Below are 1,541 nucleotides of genomic sequence, written 5' to 3' on the forward strand. Positions count from 1 at the left end.
TTAGTACTCTTACTTATTATTTAATAGTTCCTTAGAGCCTACTTTATTAGGCTTAAACTACTAGCTAGCTACTCGCTGCTGCTATTCTTGCTATAACGTTTCTACCTACTTAGCTACCTTAGCTACTTTAGCTAGTTCTAGCTAGTTATACCTTAGACTACTATTAAGTATTATCTTAAGTAAGACGTTATATAGTTCTTTATAACCTTTTTTACGTAAATTAAATCTTCTACTTAAAGCCTCTACTACTCTATTAAGTATTCTTACGTAGTACGTAATTTTAAAGTTAAACTAAGCTAGTATCTCTACTTATTATACTTATTATTAGTTAAGTTTCTTAGTTATTATAAAACTTATTAAGTTTTAGTAATTAGTAAAAACCTTAATTATATTAGGAAGTTCTAGTACCTATATCTCTTATTATTTAAAAGTATTAACTGCTCTAAGTAGTTTCTTATTATAAATATTATAGTTAGGTTCTACTCTAGAGAACTTCTATAAATAGTAGAATACTAGTCTCTATCTCTTATTTAGGTACTACTATAATAATATAGCTCTAAGTACGTAGTTAGACGTATTAGTCTTAACTCTAGTAGGTTATTAAGGGCTATATATCTTAAGTACTAGCGCCTCTAACAATATCTACTTAATTTAATTAAAAGCCTTCTTATATTCCTATTTCTATTTAAAATCTATTTTCTTCTTTATTATCTTTATAAGAGGTACTATAATTTTTAAGTAATTCTTAATAAACTTCTAATAATAGTTTATAAATTTTAAAAAGAATTAAATATTCTTAACTATATTAGATTCTTTCTAGTTTTATATAGCCTATATCTTCTTTAAGTTTATCTTTATAATTTTAGTTAAGATAATAAATCTAAGAAATTCTATTTCTTGTATATAAAACTTATACTTTTTTAGTAAAACCTATAGCTTATATTCCTTAAGCTTTTATAAGACCTTTTTAATATACTTAATATATTCTTTACGTATACTACTAGTATATACTAGTATATTATCTAGATATATAGTAATAAAGATTCTATGATCTTTATAAAGTATATTATTAATAACTAATTAAAAGGTTACTAGTATATTTATTAATCTAAATAGTATAACTATATACTTAAAGAGTCTATAGATTATCTTAAATACTATTATCCATTTATAACCTTCTTTAATTCTAATTTAGTAAAATTCTTTCTAAATATTAAACTTTATAAACTACTTAGTTCTCTAGAGTTAATCTATAAGCTCTATAATTAGTAGTAAAAGATATTAGTTCTTCTAAGTCATACTATTTAACCTCCTAAAGTTAATATATAGTTATTACTTCCTATTAGGATTTTTTATAAATAAAATAAGTAAGGCTATTAGGCCCAATCTTAGTTAGATAAATCTCTTCTCTAAGTTCTTTTAGAGGTAATTCTATAGCTTAGTATTATACTTAGGTGCTATAGGGTATATTCCTTTTAAGCTTAACTTTACTTTTTCCTCTAGAATAATCTTATAATTCTAATTCTAGTATTCTACTAAGT

General features: G+C 23.0%; 1 protein-coding gene across 1 annotated transcript; it reads right to left on the minus strand.

Moving 5' to 3' along the window:
* Window positions 1-141: 141 nt before the first annotated feature.
* On the minus strand, window positions 142-291 carry COCMIDRAFT_111557 (uncharacterized protein; the record flags this gene model as incomplete). Its single annotated transcript, XM_007695839.1, has 1 exon — window positions 142-291. A coding segment is annotated over one exon (150 nt), but the record flags the coding sequence as incomplete, so codon positions are not given.
* Between the last annotated feature and the right edge of the window lie 1,250 nt (window positions 292-1,541).

The sequence above is a fragment of the Bipolaris oryzae genome (assembly GCF_000523455.1).
Source record: "Bipolaris oryzae ATCC 44560 unplaced genomic scaffold scaffold_535, whole genome shotgun sequence".
Taxonomy (NCBI): Eukaryota; Fungi; Ascomycota; class Dothideomycetes; order Pleosporales; family Pleosporaceae; genus Bipolaris; species Bipolaris oryzae.